Raw genomic sequence first — 15,366 nt, 5'->3', positions numbered from 1 at the left:
AGATTGAAGTCAAACAGATTTATTGAGGATAATTCAGGCCTTTTTTGCTGCAGCATTTGCAGATTTCTGGAGCTTTTTCATCTCGTGCTTGATGATCTTGTTTCTCTGTAAAGGGAAACAGAAGCAGCAGGTTAAACTTTGCCTTTATTACTGCAGAACCAACCAAAACAAGTGAGTTCTTAAAGCCATGACATTCAGCTAAAACTTCAAAACATCAGGATTTTACATTACTGTTCGGCAGAGACATAGTTGCTAGATTATTTATGCTACATCATGGATAATACAAGATCCCTAGATACACACGTACCATTCGAGTCAACATGAATAAACCTCAGTCCAGGTAAAAACTAGACTAATTGCTGATCGATCACTAGAGTAGATGTGATCAATCAGCATTAGTCTTTAATTGTACATAAGCTCAGTATGAATCTTTGAACCACCAAGTCTAAATACAATAAGATGCAGTAAAAAACATAAAACCTCTCCAATATTAAAATAAAAAGCCCTAATTCTGGTCTCTGGACAACCAAGCCCAAGTAATTAAAGCCTGAGTAAATGACATGTACATGCACAGTAGTACCCAAGACATGAAGTAATTGATTTTAAGACATGAACTCACCATTTTCTTGGCCTTCATGACCTTGAAGCGGTCAAAGTCGGTCATTTTAGCCCTCTGAAAGTGATTCACAAGTTCAGATTAATAACAGAGCGTTTTAAAATTACATTCAACATAAACAAGCTCATCACTGATGACCCGATGTGAGGATGAATGGACTGGATTACCTTTTCCCTGGCTTCGATCTTCTTGGCCCAGCTGCTTGCTTCCCATTTCTTGGTGACCTCGGCCTTCTCCCAGGCGCGCCTCACGAACTTCTGACGGGCACTGTCAGGTTTAAACAGACAGAGTTAAGATTTTAGAGATGTGAAAGCTCACAAAAAAGCACAACAGAACCCTGAATAAGAGAGCAAAGAGTTTTTATATTTAGTATTTATATTTATCTTAATTATATCTTACCCATGAGGTACTTTGATGATGTAATCTGTGAGCTGCATGCACTTGAATGGCATAGACTGCCTCTTCACACCGGTGCATGGACCGTCCACCAGCGCCTGCACATCCGAACATGGAACAGTTCATAGCAAATCAGTTAACAAGGTGCAAGTTAAGACTTGGTCCTACTTATAATGTATACACTGTTCAGGTCTGGGCGACACTTAGAATACAGCTATACAAAAACTATATGTATTTAAGGTGCATCAAGCTTAAAACAGTGATTTAAATAAGTAAACTATTTATCCTAGCACATCTTTTAAGTATGAACTTGAAAGCTTAAATTAAGCAGCCGTAATCATTCAAATATAAAAAAAAAAATCATGTTTCACCAGATCAGATTAATTCAAGTAATTTACAATGCGAAGCTGTTTGCAGGTAAACAAAAACTACAAAATTCTGACATCACAGCTAATCTGTGCATCTGCTTTCAACCAAAACCACACAGGAGCTCTTACCCTGTTCTGGTCAATGACATCTACAATTGTCACCAGTTTGCCCTCATGAGGACCAAACCCAACGTAGGCGACACGGCCGATCTCAACGAAGCGCTTAAACACCTGGAAAAGACAAACAAATAAGGTATATGGATTTATTCACTTGTAAGCAACTGCTGGTTTGAATACAGCCGGTAGAAAAAATGTTTACTAAAGTTCAATTCCCAAAGTTAAGCATCCACATAATATGGATACACTACAAAATACCATTCACAAAAGCCAGAAAAACAAAAGTATTTCACAGTAAACAGTAAGAAAAAGACACACTAAAATAAATACCATCTAATATGTTTATAAATCTTATTTCCAAACGTTGGTTTCTAATTTACTTGAATGGCGATGCAACAAACTAGGATCGAGTTTTTATGTGTACGAACATAACACTCCAACAAGATCTACAATTTATAACAAGGCTTTTGGACATTATGCTTCTCTGATGTTCTGTAATTAAGATTTTATAATGATGAAGCAGGAGACACATGTGGGGATGGAAGGAATAACTGGTGCTGTACGGATTACTGTTAACGCCACTGTTTTTAAACACTATTGTATTTTGACTGCTTCAAATTAAACTAATCAGAATTTCAGAGCTTTAAACTGAAACAAACACAGAAATCCGACTGCAGTTTCAGCTATTAAATATAAAAGTATTAAATGTGTTTAAAAAAAAAAAAGCTATGGAATATGGTACCGGAATTTAATAATGATCTAATTCGTCTTTAATAAAGACTGGAAATAAAAAAGTAAAAGTCTAAATATAGTATACAAAGCCAAATGTTATAATAACAATAAAGCTTAACTACATATGAACAATATAAAGTTTGGGTATGTGTAACTGACTGACTGTGCGGAATGCCGTTACACTTATGCTACTGGCTGTCAGCTTCTGTAATGGTAAAAACACAAATCGCGTAAACAAAACCTTTATCCTGAAGTTTAATTATGATTGTAATGTGGTATAAAACTGCTTTAAAACCTCGTCATCACACTTTACAAATCTGATCTGATCTAAATAATCCGACATGCTAATGCTAACCAATGCTAGCTAATGCTAACCGAAGCTCCGCCGTCACCACGTTGTTGGAGATCCGACAAAACAAGCCGAATTAAACACAAACTCCGCTTTAACCTCCATAAACCTCACAAAACAACACACTACACTGTCCGTTCTCCAGCAGAACGCGGTGTGTGAGTGTAGATGAGAATTTAATGCTTATTTATTACAATTTAGTTCGGTCGGATTCTCTGACACTCACCATGGTGGCAGACTGTGGTAGAAAAGAAAGAAGTACTTCCGCTCCGGCCTGATAGAGCTTCCGCTCAGCACTACGCATGCGCACAAATCGCTCATTCGAAGGCGTGGACTGTTCGGTGAACGCTTCGTTCTGATCCTTGTCGCGGTGGTTCAGGAGCATTCAGGAGAACCAAACATTCGCATTCATGCATTTCCACACAGCTCTAAAGTTCTTATTAGTTTAATTTAAAGCAGTCAAAATAAAAGTGTTAAAAACAGTGGTGTTAACAGTAATCCGCACAGCACCAGTTATTCCTTCCATCCCTACATGTGTCTCCTTCTTAATCATAATTAAATCTTAATTACAGAACATCAGAGAAGCGTAATGTACAAAAAAGCATGCATTTCCCTTTTCTCCCATATCCAATTATCAAGTTGTATCTTCCCTAACTCACCTAATGACCCTTAGACATAGCCAGTCGTGTCTATACAGGCGCCTGGACTCGAGAGCTTGAGATCTCAGAGAAGGTCTCAAGCACATTAGAACATCACGCCTTCCAAGCACCCTTCATATTCTTTTTTTATTTATTACTAATTTTGGGTCAAAGGCTATAAGGGTGGCACGGATGCTCACAGCACAGCAAGAAGGTCCTGGGTTCGATTCCTTGGTGGAGCAGTGAGGGTCCTGTCTGTGTGGAGTTTGCATGTTTTTCCCCGTGTCTGTGTGGGTTTCCTCCGGGAGCTCCGGTTTCCTCCCACAGGTCAAAGATGACTGTGTTTGACGTTAAACTGATGAATCTTGAGTAACCAGTAACCACCGCTTCTGTCAATAATGTAACCAAAGTGTAAAACATGACGTTAAAATCCAAATAAATAAATAATAAGCATGTAAATTGGTAACATGTGAGGGAATCATGACTGGGTATAAAAGGAAGATCTACCAAAGGCACAGATAAGTGGCTGAACTTTTGCTGCAAATCAGTACAAACATTTGTCTGAGCTGAATTCTCTGGACCTGAGTTCAGTTTTTCCATGACAAAAAGGAAAAACAATCAACAGTAAATCAAATAATCAATAAACAACACACAGTACAGTATAATAACACATTTAAGCCTTTAAGGTCAGTGGTAACTAAGGCATTAAAATACAGAAGGTTGCTGGTTCAAGCCCCACATCTGACAGTTTACCATTCTTGAGCAAGGCCCTTAACAATCACATGATTGCAATGTACTGTATATGGTCACAATTGTAAGTTGTTTTGGATTAAAGCGTCTACTAAATGCTGAAAATGTAAATTATTAAAGTACAATCAAGATGTTATAGTGCAAACAAATCGTTTTTATTGTATCCACCGTCTAGGAGACTAAAAAAATCCAGTGATTTTACGTTTATCTTGGTTATATATTATAAAAAGAGTCAAATAATTGTTTATTTTTTAAATATAGTTGATGCACCGACTGTTACTTTTCACCATCTAGTGGTCAGAGATGAAAACGCAGCTATAAAACCGAGCTTCACATGTTTAGACTGTGGGAGACGTGGCAGTTCCAACTTCCAAGCAAGGCTCGTTGGTCTAGGGGTATGATTCTCGCTTAGGGTGCGAGAGGTCCCGGGTTCAAATCCCGGACGAGCCCACTTTTTAGGGAATTGTAAAACAGTGGGACACATCTTAAGTCTAATGGCATTTCTTAGTATGACTGAAGGGACTAAAGGTCAGAGGTTTAACCAACAATTGCATAAAAACTCACAGGGAATCTGAAACTCAAAACAGCTTTTCTGCAGGGGTTTACAGTGTACAGTACATTTATAATGGTGATGTGTATAGCAAGTAGTCTAGTCTGCTGTAGTCCTTTGAAATGCTTCAGTTATTATAACTATGAAATGCCGAAATAAAGCATTTCTTACTGACATTTTCATGTAGTGAAACATTTTCAATACAATATAATTCTTGGTATTTAAGGAAAACACTATTTTTAACAGCAGGGATGATTTCCTGAAATCTCAGAACCTCTTTGTTTATGCTGAAGTTCTTTAAGAAAGCCTTTATTGGTCATATATACGGATACACATGTACAATACCGCATATCCCAGCTCGTTTGGAAGCTGGGGTCAGAGCGCAGGTTCAGCCAATGTACAGCGCGCCCCTGGAGCGGAGACATTTAGGGCCTTGCTCAAGGGCCCAACAGTGGCAGCATGGAAAAGCTGGGATTTGAACTCTGATAACCAAAGCTCGACCCCACTAAGATACCAATGTCTCTTACAGGGCACAAGATCAGACCCTGATGCTGAGGGGCATTTTCACTACCTACTGCTGCTGTTTTTTCTTTAGTCATTTTTTTTCATGGATACACACATGGTAACGAGTTACACAGAAAGCTCTGGTATTTTTCACTCATGTAAAACAGACTGAATGAAGGACAAGATTTAAAAACAAGAAGCTTTATTACACATGGTTAGCCTTTAAAATAAACAATACAATCAATTATTTACAATATTAAAATTAATTTTATGGTTTCTGAACTATACTTCAAACACAAAATTCAAACACTAACATAAAAATATTCAGCGACATCCCACAAAGGACTCGTTGTACTTCTCCATCGATTTGATGGAGGAGCGACGAGACTTCTGCTTGAAAATCGGTGAGCGCAGGAATTTCGTGTCTGTGAACTTATCTCCACGACGCAGCTTCCTATAAAGACAAAATAATAAAACATTAAAGCAAATACAACCTCCACATTAAATAAATAAATATAAATATATAACCACTGTACAAGAACAAATCACCTGTCACATTAATCAGATAATAAAATTGTAATCCTGATCAGCCAGTTCTTTTTTTTTAATGTTTTATCACCACTTTATTTAGGTCAGGGTGCCGCTCCATTACAGGGCACAGGATCAGACCCTGATGCTGAGTGGCATCCTCACTACCTCATGCTGCTTCTTTTTCTTTAATCATTTCACATCAGTGCATCAATGAAAAGGTTTTCGGACCAAGAACAGAAAGTGAACCTACGTGCTGATGGACGGCTCCTTGTAGTTGACGGCGTTGGTGCAGCGTCGCCTGCGGGCGAGACCGGGGGTGGACTCTGTGCCGGACAGGGGCATCTGATAGGCTGCGGGGGAAAGATTTGTCACGTCACTCAAAGCCAAGCCCAGACAGGACCGAACAACCAGCCCACCTGCAGAAACACAAGCAGTGCACGAGTGAGAGGAAAGAGGTGAATCACTGTAACGCTCTCACACCGATATGCAGCAAACGTGAAGAACAGTCGGTGAAAGACGCGCAGCAATAGAAGGACAGGAGAGAAAGGAAATCATGTGACATGAAAGGTAGGAACCCTCTGGAAACAAGGTGAAGTGAAATAAGTGACAGATTCTTTATACGGATTCATACACACCACACAATAGATACATTTATCCCAATTTCTTCCTAAAATACTTGAGAATCATGGCGCTATGGGGTAAAGCAGCATTTCTCAACCATGTCTCAGTGACGGCACTCTTTAAAAGTATGCTTAAAGTCACGCCAGTCTAAAATGTATTCAGAAACAAACACTCTGCATTACTGATGCCCCCCATCTTAAAAGAAGGGGGCTTTTAACAGTAAGGAGTAGGGATGTAACGATACACTCTACCCACGATGCGATGCACGATACTGGTATTTCTCTTAAAAAAGAAAATAAATAATAACAAATAAAATACTGTATTTGTGATTATCGTTTATTTATCTAATTAATAAACGCCGTTTTATTTCTGAGGTAGGTACAAACTATGCAAAACAATTTTGAATTAAGCCCAATTTGGCTGAAAAACCCCGAATTTGGCAACCAGACGTATAGCACCAGTGACGCCAACAAGGCGAGGAGTATAGCGCCAGCGCCCTCTGCTGTTTAAAGTGAATATCGATTCATTTTACATGTCGAATCCATTTGAATCGTGGAATTTTTGAATCGGTTATTAACTGTATTGTGGTGAATCGTTACATCCCCAGTAAGGAGAAACACTATGTGGACCAGGTCACACCTCTGAGACTAGAACTGGTGCTCCAGCTTTATGTCTGATACCAGACAGTTATCTCTATAGCTACTGGAAGTCATATTTTGGCATAAAAGAAAATTTCTCAATTAAATAAGTTGTCAGAATTAGTTTGGTTCCTCAGATTGGCACAGGAGTCGAGTCTAATGTTGCTTATTATTAAAAAAACCCCCACACCTTTTCTTCCTCTAGCATTGTCCATCACCATCGGCATGTCATTCTCCTGTTCCGATGACGTCAGTTTGAACAAAGGACTGCTCATCATGATGAGCTCAGCGTTTGTAACAGGACTGACGGCCGGCGGAGATTCCGTCTCCATTCCAGATGCACCAGCTGAGGAAAAAACATCTCTGTTAAAGCGGCAACACGTACACACATTTATTTATATTTATGAACACATGATGCACTGATAATTATGGGTACCTTCACAGTTCTCTTGGAATGGAGTTGACTGGTTGCAAACTTCAGCTGACAGGCATATTGGAGACTCTGGAAGCTGCAGGTCTTGCACAGGGGACTGAGGGAGATGCAGTTCGGCATCAGCGGGGTGTACGATCTCCGAGGCTCTTTTGCTGTTTTCTGTAAAAGACAAGAAAAGCCTGAAGCATGTATATTACAAAGCCTAAACCAGTATCAGTAAGGTTTTACTCCATGCCACAGCTAAACCAAAAACTGCAGGTCAAAGTCACCACAAGGGCTAATTGATTAATGGGCACAAGTCTCCTACTTACAAACAGCCCCATCCCTTTTTGAACCATGATTCAACTAAAGTGGATTTGAAGGGGATTGAGGGGGACCGGGCCGTCATGAGCCCCCTCTGAAGGAGAGACGAGCGCTGCCATCCATGATCAGCCACCCCAACTGGACAGCAGAGGCCGCACTTGCACATGCTTCGGGAAACCCTGTTCTAGCCACTGTGTGTCTGTAGGTGCCAGACAGGCTGATAGCAGAGCTGAGATTTAAAATCGAGGCCTTAGTAACGGTGGGCTAGCGGGTTTTATCGCTGCGCCAAAGATTCAAATCGTAAAAATCATGTGACTTAATGCTGTAAGCAATCATTTGGCAAATGTCACTATGTGACTAGAAAAAAAAAAAGACTGTAGTAACAATAATTACTACAAGAATTAACAAAACAATCAACAATTTAACACCATGTGCCCACTAGGAATAGTCATAATCAGATTTAATCTAACAGCATGAGAAATGAAGAAAGAAAGAAAGAAAGAAAGAAAGAAAGAAAGAAAGAAAGAAAGAAAGAAAGAAAGAAAGAAAGAAAGAAAAGAAGGAAGGAAAGGAAGGAAGGAAGGAAGGAAGGAAAGAAAGAAAAGAAGGAAGGAAAGGAAGGAAGGAAGGAAGTTGAAAGGAAGGAAAGGATAAAGAAGGAAAGGAAGGAAGGATAAGAAGGAAGGAAGGAAGGAAAGGAAGGAAGGATAAAGAAGGAAGGAAGGAAGGAAAAATATATTCGGAAAGAAGGAAGTTTGGAAGGAAGGAAGTTTTGAAGGAAGGAAGAAAAACATTTGGAAAAAAGGAAGTATCTGTCTCGGCGTGTGTATAAAGAAGGAAGGAAGGAAGGAAGGAAGGAAAGAAGGAAGGAAGGAAGGAAAGAAGGAAGGATAAAGAAGGAAGGAAGGAAGGAAGGAAGGATAAAGAAGGAAGGAAGGAAGGAAAGGAAGGAAGGATAAAGAAGGAAGGAAGGAAGGAAGGAAAGGAAGGAAGGATAAAGAAGGAAGGAAGGAAGGAAGGATAAAGAAGGAAGGAAGGAAGGAAGGAAAGAAGGAAGGAAGGAAGGAAAGAAGGAAGGAAGGAAGGAAGGAAGGAAGGAAGGAAGGAAGGAAAGAAAGAAAAGAAGGAAGGAAGGAAGGAAGGAAGGAAGGAAAGAAAGAAAAGAAGGAAGGAAGGAAGGAAGGAAGGAAAGAAAGAAAAGAAGGAAGGAAGGAAGGAAGGAAGGAAGGAAGGAAAGAAAAGAAGGAAGGAAGGAAGGAAGGAAGGAAGGATAAAGAAGGAAGGAAGGAAGGAAGGATAAAGAAGGAAGGAAGGAAGGAAGGATAAAGAAGGAAGGAAGGAAGGAAGGATAAAGAAGGAAGGAAGGAAGGAAGGATAAAGAAGGAAGGAAGGAAGGAAGGAAAGAAGGAAGGAAAGGAAGGAAGGATAAAGAAGGAAGGAAGGAAGGAAGGAAGGAAAGGAAGGAAAGGAAGGAAGGATAAAGAAGGAAGGAAGGAAAGAAGGAAGGAAAGGAAGGAAGGATAAAGAAGGAAGGAAAGGAAGGAAGGATAAAGAAGGAAGGAAGGAAGGAAGGAAGGAAAGGAAGGAAGGATAAAGAAGGAAGGAAGGAAGGAAGGAAGGAAGGAAGGAAGGAAGGAAGGAAGGAAGGAAGGAAGGAAGGAAGGAAGGAAAGGAAGGAAGGATAAAGAAGGAAGGAAAGGAAGGATAAAGAAGGAAGGAAAGGAAGGAAGGAAGGAAGGAAAGGAAGGAAGGAAGGAAGGAAGGAAGGAAAGGAAGGATAAAGAAGGAAGGAAGGAAGGAAGGAAGGAAGGAAGGAAGGAAGGAAGGAAGGAAGGAAGGAAGGAAGGAAGGAAGGAAGGAAGGAAGGAAGGAAGGATAAAGAAGGAAGGAAAGGAAGGAAGGATAAAGAAGGAAGGAAAGGAAGGAAGGAAGGAAGGAAGGAAGGAAAGGAAGGAAGGAAGGAAGGAAGGAAGGAAGGAAAGGAAGGATAAAGAAGGAAGGAAGGAAGGAAGGAAGGAAGGAAAGGAAGGAAGGATAAAGAAGGATAAAGAAGGAAGGAAGGAAGGAAGGAAGGAAGGAAGGATAAAGAAGGAAGGAAGGAAGGAAGGAAGGAAGGAAGGAAGGAAGGATAAAGAAGGAAGGAAGGAAGGAAGGAAAGAAGGAAGGAAAGGAAGGATAAAGAAGGATAAAGAAGGAAGGAAAGGAAGGAAGGATAAGGAAGGAAGGAAGGAAGGAAGGAAAGGAAGGAAGGAAGGATAAAGAAGGAAGGAAGGATAAAGAAGGAAGGAAGGAAAGGAAGGAAGGATAAAGAAGGAAGGAAGGAAGGAAGGAAGGAAGGAAGGAAGGAAAGGAAGGAAGGAAGGAAGAAAGAAAGAAAGTAAATGCCGCAAGCACACCTGTAACCTCTGGAACAGTTCGGGTCTTCCTTGGTGCTGCGTTTTCCTTCCCTTTTCTCTGAGCGGACCTCCTCTTGGAGCGGACCCGCCGTGCTGGAGGGCTACGAGCCCGTCTGACCTTCCTCTCTGGGACGTACGGGCTGTCGTCCTCTTCTTGCTCTGCTTCAGAGGAGCTGGATTTCAACTCATCGGTGGCAGGAGAGGGCAGAGCGACAGGAGAGGGCAGAGCGATGGGAGGTGGCGTGGACGAGGACTCGGGGGCTTTGTTCCCGGCGCGGAAAGGCGTGACGTGGACGGCTTCTTCACAGTCAAAGTCAAACGTGTCGTTGCCACCGAGTGAGGAGTTGAGGCGCTCGGAGGGAGCGGCCGCAGCAGCCGCCGCCCGGCTTTTAGAGCGGGACCGAGGTTTCTTTTGGAAAGAGGACAGGAGAAGTCTTGTGAGCTTATTAACACGTTTAGATCAACCCTAAATAAACATTTAGCAATTGTTGTCTTTTTACCTCCCAGGGTTTCTTCAGTGGCGGGCGCTCGGCTTTGCGGACTCTCTCCGGCTTGGCTGATGCAGCAGGCTGGGCGGCTTTTCTCTTGTTCTGCCTGGAGACGGTGCGCTGCGGCGGCTCAGGAGTCGAATGCTTCGTGGCTGCATTATCCGAAATCTCGGCATCCGGCGCAGGCTTGGAATGATCAGCGGAATCTCTCTGATCTGCGGAATTTTTTACTTCATGTTTGGCGAGTTCAGTTCCCCGCTCAGGAAACGCGGGCGTGTCAGAGTTTTGGGGTTCCGTCTCCTCTGCCACACAGGCGTCCACGGGGGCCGGGTCGAACAGCGAGCTCCGTCTGCGTTCAGAACGCCTCTTTCCGTCTCGCCGACGCCTCGTTCCTACAGTGGGTGGCAAAGACACCTGAGTACCGCTGTGTCCTCTAGGAGCTGCATCTATGACAGAAAAAAGGAAAAACAGTCTATTATGAGCTAAATATTAGGATACATCAGCACTGGCAGTGAGACCTGAAAGCTTATTCTAACAGCAACTGATAAAGCTATTTGTCTGTTTACAATAGAAACTCAATTCAAGCAGATTCAAGAGTTTTATTGTCATGTGCACAGAAGAAACTATAAAAAACTTTTTATATACAAAAGAATAAAAATAGAAATACATTAAGGTAGTAAAAAAGCCACGTAGCAGCAGTCATAGTAAGGTGCAGAAGATTATGCAGTATTTGAGTGTGCAATGTGCAACTGTGCAAGTAAACTGCATCAAATTTGGATTATTATAGCAGATCCATGCTCTTCCTGTTATCACTGCTGCTGCACATCAGTCAAAATTCAGTCAATAATGGGTCCCGCAGCTCTGAGTAAAATCCTAATGAATTATTGTATGGTATTAATAAAGTCATACAACAGTTAAAGACGTACTCTAAACTCTGGACATTAGATTAAATATTGTACGTGCTTTAGATCAGCCTTGTTATCCGTGATAGAGAGTCATCAGAGAAGATACTACAGCAAGGCATCCGGGGAAAGACAGACTAATGTTTGTTTTAACTTCCAAGTATAATCGCTAAACTGAAGGATCAAAGTGGTTTATACTACTGAAGGACAACTGATGGACATTATACCAGTAAATTGCTAAACAATGTGTTACTGAACCACAAACCTACCAGCATTTGGCTCGCGGGGGTGAAGATTCTCTTCTTGAGCAACAGCTTCAGCTTGTGACTCCGGCCTGAATCAAAATGACATGTTATATATCTATTAATATGTTATATATATCTATAGTAAGAAAAACAGCTATTACTGTAAAGTTTGTTTGTTTATTAGGATTTTAACGTCATGTTTTACACTGGTTACATCCATGACAGGAACGGTAGCTACTCGTTACACAAGATTCATCAGGTCACAAGGTAATATCGAACACAGTCATGGACAATTTAGTCATCTTTAGACTGTGGAAAGGAAACCCACACAGACAAGAGGAGAACATGCAAACTCCACACAGAAAGGACCCGGACCGCCCCACCTGGGGATCAAACCCAGGACCTTCTTGCTGTGAGGCGACAGTGCTACCCACCGAGCCACCCTCTACTATTGCAAAGGAATTGTTCCTTGATTTTTATGAGCTATAACCAGTTTAAAGCTTATTATTAGATTAATGCTTCAATATTACCTGGTGTTTGGTGACTCCAGATGATTTAACTTTGGCTCCCCTGGAGAAGTCGTCTAAAAAAAAGAATAAAAAAAAACCCCCACATATTATTAATACAGATTATAATGAATACAAATCTATTAACCATATTTCAGGGCAAGGCATATTGCAAAGCAAAACTGAGATAGAGGAGAGATTTTTAGCTTGGGGTTGTATTAACAATAAACTGTAGAATAACATATATTGTTATGTCACCATCAATTGAGACTAACTGTACATTAGAGATTATTCCACATGAGGGTCTCACCTGTACTTTCTTCTCCACACCACCTTCACTCAGAACCCTTTTCAACATCAACAGATGAAAAATGAGCGCCTGTCTTTCTCTCTTCAGCTGCAAAATGACCCCCTGAGCTTGCCGTACCTTCTCCCTCTCCGCCTGCAGAGCCAGTGCCAGGGCTTTGTTATTCACCTGCACGTTCTTCAGCACAAAAGGCTTCACTGTGGCTGCACAAATACACAAAGCACAGGTTACACTGATGTACGCTAAAATGTTTATTATTTATAGCGCTGTGTGCATGCAATGTATGAGAGCTACAGCGACATTCAAACATTTATTTATACATCTTCGGATACCCGCATTCTTAAGCTTTGAAAGGCCTCGGCTCGCAGCGGACGCGTTCGCCAGCCGCTTGTTCCGTTTTTCCTTCATCTTCTCCTTGATGTCATCCAGACTTTGCTGGAATGACTTCTTCTGGACCACACGCTCACGAACCATGGCTCACCGGGCTGCAGGAGGAAATCATTCAAAGATCATCCATTACCCAAAAATACAATTTTGTCTTCATATTAAGCAGATTACACAGAGAGTGTACATCCATGCAGGCCCAGGGTGATGTGTTTACTTTCTAAAAGGCTTGTTAATAAGATAAGTGGAGTCGGATGTGTTGGAGCAGGATAAGTTAACAGTAAATTAGGAATTGAAAGAGTAAGGAGCACAATGTAACAGGGATTTGCTGATCTGATAATGAATATCAGAGCTAATACTGGTCTAAAATGTTGCCTTAGAAAATCACATTTCAAACCAGTGCAGGGTTTTACATTAAACATAATACTGTTAAAGTAATAATCACTTTACAATTAAAGTCATAATCACTTTACTAATTAATTATTATATCATTCATTTAATTACTATTACTATTAAGTCTAACTTTATACTGAAACTATACCTCCTGCATTATCATTAGTCATCAGTTATCCATTAGAATAGAATAGAATGCCTTTATTTGTCATTTATACATATACAGTTATACAGTAAAACAAAATTATTTCTTTGCGTATCCCAGCTTGTTTGGAAGTTGGGGTCAGAGCGCAGGGTCAGCCATTGTACGGCACCCCTGGAGCAGATAGGGTTAAGGGCCTTGCTCAAGGGTCCAACAGTGGCTGCATTACTCAGCTACTACTACTCAGCTAGAGGATATCTCTATCTCTACAACAACTGTACTGTTAATTCTTTGTTGTATAATGCTAATGGGGCTTTCATTTTCTTTTGGGATCAACCAATCTATCAATCTATCTATCTATCTATAGCAGTGATAATTCCGTGGTTAAGGTACTGGACTAGTAATCAGAAGATTGCCGGTTCAATTCCCACCACCGCAAGGTTGCCACTGTTGGGCCCCTGAGCAAGGCCCTTAACCATCAGTTGCTCAAAATTGTGTTCGGTCATAATTATAAGTCGCTTTGGATAAAAGCATCTGCTAAATGCTGAAAATGTAAATATCTATCTATCTATCAAATTACACAAAGGATTTGGTCTCAGTGATCAACTCTTAGTTACAATATTTAATAAAATGCATTTCTTTACAAGTTTGATTAAGTTAAAACGAAAATATGGAATTATCTACTAAATTTAGGGCACAATTTCTATACAATTTTCTAACTGAATTCAACACATTGGGGGCAATAAACACATAACATTAAAAGTACTACGACATTTACAAATACCTTATTACAACCACATGATATTTTTACCAAATAAACAATAATTATGCATTGAAATGTGCAGAATCATGGAATTTGACCAAAAGAGTCCAGATTATTGTGCCTAATGTTAGAATATATTTATTTCCTTAGTCCATGTGTTGTATTACAACCATATGTATGTGTTCGCACCCTGGAAGTTCCTACTGTCATCATCGTGTTACTTCCACATCCTGAAAGTATTCACACCTTGTACAACAGCTGCCTGCTTTTATTGTCTTTTCCTTAGCTATTTATTCTTGTTTATTCCCCAAATAAAGTCAGAAGATTTTTGGTGCTCAGCCGTGTCTGTCTCTGTGCCTTTGTCTTCTCCTGGGCTCAACCGAGCTCAGTAAAGAAACCAAGAGGAATCTATCGACTATCAACACCTAACAGTAATTTTGAAAATTATTTAGTATTAAACTGATAAACACAGAAAGGTCAGAAAGATTCATAGTGAGAATTAAAGAAACATAAACGAATAAATGAGTTAAACGTTAGTCAAGCTTATCATAAACACTAATATAAACACAGTAAGTTATTTAAAATCAATAACACTTAAGAAATGAATGTAATGAAGTGTAATATTCAGATTGTTAATAATAATGATATTAATGTTAAACAGTAAACAAGAGCACAGAACCGATTAGCATGCATGCTAACTAAAAAACAATTCGCGTAACCGATCATAAAATAACGCGCTGTCGTTTGTTTGGTCCCCAAACAACACAATTACACACTTAAATATCTATTCTATATTAACACAGAACGATAATATATATATATATATTTTTTTTTTTAAAACTAATATGTATAAAATAAAGCTCACCTAATGCACAGCAGATGATCGAGACTTAGCTGCTAGGTTGCTCAAAGCGCCCGTTAACGTTCGAACTACGCACACCTTCCTTCTGATTGGTCCATTTCTGCTGACGTCATTTCTTTAAAAACGGCACCGTGGCGCCCTCTGTTGGAGCAACTTGGCACAGAACTGCACATTATTAACATCGTAGATACACGGATCAGCCATAACATTATGACCACCTCCTTGTTTCTACACTCACTGTCCATTTAATCAGCTCCACTTACCATAGAGAAGCACTTTGTAGTTCTACAATTACTGACTGTAGTTTATCTGTTTCTCTGCATGCTTTGTTAGCCCCCTTTCATGCTGGTCATCAGTGGTCAGGACCCCCACAGGACCACCACAGAGCAGGTATTATTTAGGTGGTGGATCATTCTCATTCTCACTGACACT

At 40.4% G+C, this 15,366-nt stretch overlaps 2 protein-coding genes and 1 non-coding gene across 5 annotated transcripts; 1 reads left to right on the top strand and 2 right to left on the bottom strand.

Moving 5' to 3' along the window:
* Window positions 1-3: 3 nt before the first annotated feature.
* On the bottom strand, window positions 4-2,874 carry rpl14 (ribosomal protein L14). The gene is made up of 6 exons (XM_063018422.1): window positions 2,805-2,874; window positions 1,510-1,611; window positions 1,016-1,110; window positions 784-883; window positions 620-673; window positions 4-105 (listed from the first exon to the last, which is right to left on the bottom strand). The coding sequence occupies exons 1-6, from the start codon at window positions 2,805-2,807 to the stop codon at window positions 34-36; spliced, it is 426 nt and encodes a 141-aa protein (XP_062874492.1). The 5' UTR covers window positions 2,808-2,874; the 3' UTR covers window positions 4-33.
* Window positions 2,875-4,344: 1,470 nt separating this feature from the next.
* On the top strand, window positions 4,345-4,416 carry trnap-agg (transfer RNA proline (anticodon AGG)). Its single transcript has one exon. It is a non-coding gene; the product is annotated as a tRNA-Pro (tRNA).
* Window positions 4,417-5,201: 785 nt separating this feature from the next.
* Window positions 5,202-15,014, bottom strand: sgo1 (shugoshin 1). 3 transcript variants are annotated; one of them, XM_063018794.1, is made up of 11 exons: window positions 14,938-15,014; window positions 12,711-12,875; window positions 12,394-12,593; window positions 12,108-12,160; window positions 11,602-11,666; window positions 10,443-10,876; window positions 9,943-10,351; window positions 7,247-7,402; window positions 7,001-7,156; window positions 5,802-5,967; window positions 5,202-5,474 (listed from the first exon to the last, which is right to left on the bottom strand). In XM_063018794.1, the coding sequence occupies exons 2-11, from the start codon at window positions 12,862-12,864 to the stop codon at window positions 5,345-5,347; spliced, it is 1,923 nt and encodes a 640-aa protein (XP_062874864.1). In that variant the 5' UTR covers window positions 12,865-12,875; window positions 14,938-15,014; the 3' UTR covers window positions 5,202-5,344. The 3 variants fall into 3 exon arrangements, with proteins under 3 accessions (XP_062874864.1, XP_062874866.1, XP_062874865.1); XM_063018796.1 differs by having other exon boundaries at window positions 5,802-5,901; XM_063018795.1 differs by having other exon boundaries at window positions 12,723-12,875.
* Between the last annotated feature and the right edge of the window lie 352 nt (window positions 15,015-15,366).

This window comes from Trichomycterus rosablanca, chromosome 22 (genome assembly GCF_030014385.1).
Source record: "Trichomycterus rosablanca isolate fTriRos1 chromosome 22, fTriRos1.hap1, whole genome shotgun sequence".
Classification (NCBI taxonomy): Eukaryota; Metazoa; Chordata; class Actinopteri; order Siluriformes; family Trichomycteridae; genus Trichomycterus; species Trichomycterus rosablanca.
This window is presented reverse-complemented; position numbering and strand designations above follow the sequence as displayed.

What these genes read in the sequence shown, in the direction of transcription:
- rpl14 (XM_063018422.1), bottom strand. An exon ending in ATCATCAAAGTACCTCATGG is followed by an intron (nt 884 to 1,015) that starts GTAAGATATAAT and finishes TAAACCTGACAG; the next exon opens with TGCCCGTCAGAAGTTCGTGA. An exon ending in TCATGAAGGCCAAGAAAATG is followed by an intron (nt 106 to 619) that starts GTGAGTTCATGT and finishes TTCCCTTTACAG; the next exon opens with AGAAACAAGATCATCAAGCA.
- sgo1 (XM_063018794.1), bottom strand. Translation starts at nt 12,864, where the DNA reads ATGGTTCGTGAGCGTGTGGTCCAGAAGAAGTCATTCCAGCAAAGTCTG. An exon ending in CCCCCGCGAGCCAAATGCTG is followed by an intron (nt 10,877 to 11,601) that starts GTAGGTTTGTGG and finishes TTTCTGTCATAG; the next exon opens with ATGCAGCTCCTAGAGGACAC. An exon ending in CACTGAAGAAACCCTGGGAG is followed by an intron (nt 10,352 to 10,442) that starts GTAAAAAGACAA and finishes TCTTTCCAAAAG; the next exon opens with AAACCTCGGTCCCGCTCTAA.